General features: G+C 65.5%; 1 protein-coding gene across 1 annotated transcript in view; it reads right to left on the minus strand.

The window, feature by feature from the left end:
• Window positions 1–554: 554 nt before the first annotated feature.
• Window positions 555–623, minus strand: part of RHCG (Rh family, C glycoprotein) — a 9,102-nt gene continuing 9,033 nt past the window's right edge. Inside the window, exon 10 of the mRNA XM_009335239.1 lies at window positions 555–620. Coding sequence (XP_009333514.1) covers window positions 555–620 — 66 coding nt within the window. The remainder of the gene's footprint in view (window positions 621–623) is intronic.

Here is a 623-nt window from a genome sequence, read left to right on the forward strand (position 1 = left end):
CACCAGCCCAACCTGTGCTTCCCACCCAGGCTCAGCCCCTGCCGTGGAAAGTCTGGCTGCTGCCCTCCAGCTGCTGTATTTTAAGGTGCCAGGTCCTAAGCCAGCATCTCCACAGCCTGTCCTATCCCTGCATCGCCATCGCTCGTGCATCCATTTCGGCCCCGGGGCACCGTGAGTGTCCCAGCGCCTCCGCTTTACCCCCAGCAGCCAAGAGCTCTCCCAGTAGCTGCCCTGTGTTGCTGGCGTGAGAGACGGGGTCTGGGCGACATCCCATCCTGCTCCACTACTCACACAAGGGAGCACAGGCCTGGAAAGAAGAACACGTTTTTATTTTATTCACAACAGCTCGTCACAAAAGCGGCAGAGAAGGCCCAGGCTGGGTGCCTCGTCGTCACGGGGAGAAAATGAGCCTTCGTCCCCCCAGGAGTGGGGCCCCGGGGTCCTGGGGTGGGGGAAGAGGCGGTGGGGGCAGCCCCGCAGGCGGGAAGATGGCGGGCCTCCCCCCCTGAGGAGGCAGCGCCCTTGGCGGGGGGCGGCGGAGGGCTGCGGGCGGCTCAGGGCGGGGCGGGCTTGTCGGGGTTGTGCATGTGGTACACGTCGCTCTCCTCGTCCTCCGGCACCTG

This window comes from Pygoscelis adeliae, unplaced genomic scaffold, assembly GCF_000699105.1.
Source record: "Pygoscelis adeliae isolate BGI_AS28 unplaced genomic scaffold, ASM69910v1 Scaffold21, whole genome shotgun sequence".
NCBI lineage: Eukaryota > Metazoa > Chordata > Aves > Sphenisciformes > Spheniscidae > Pygoscelis > Pygoscelis adeliae.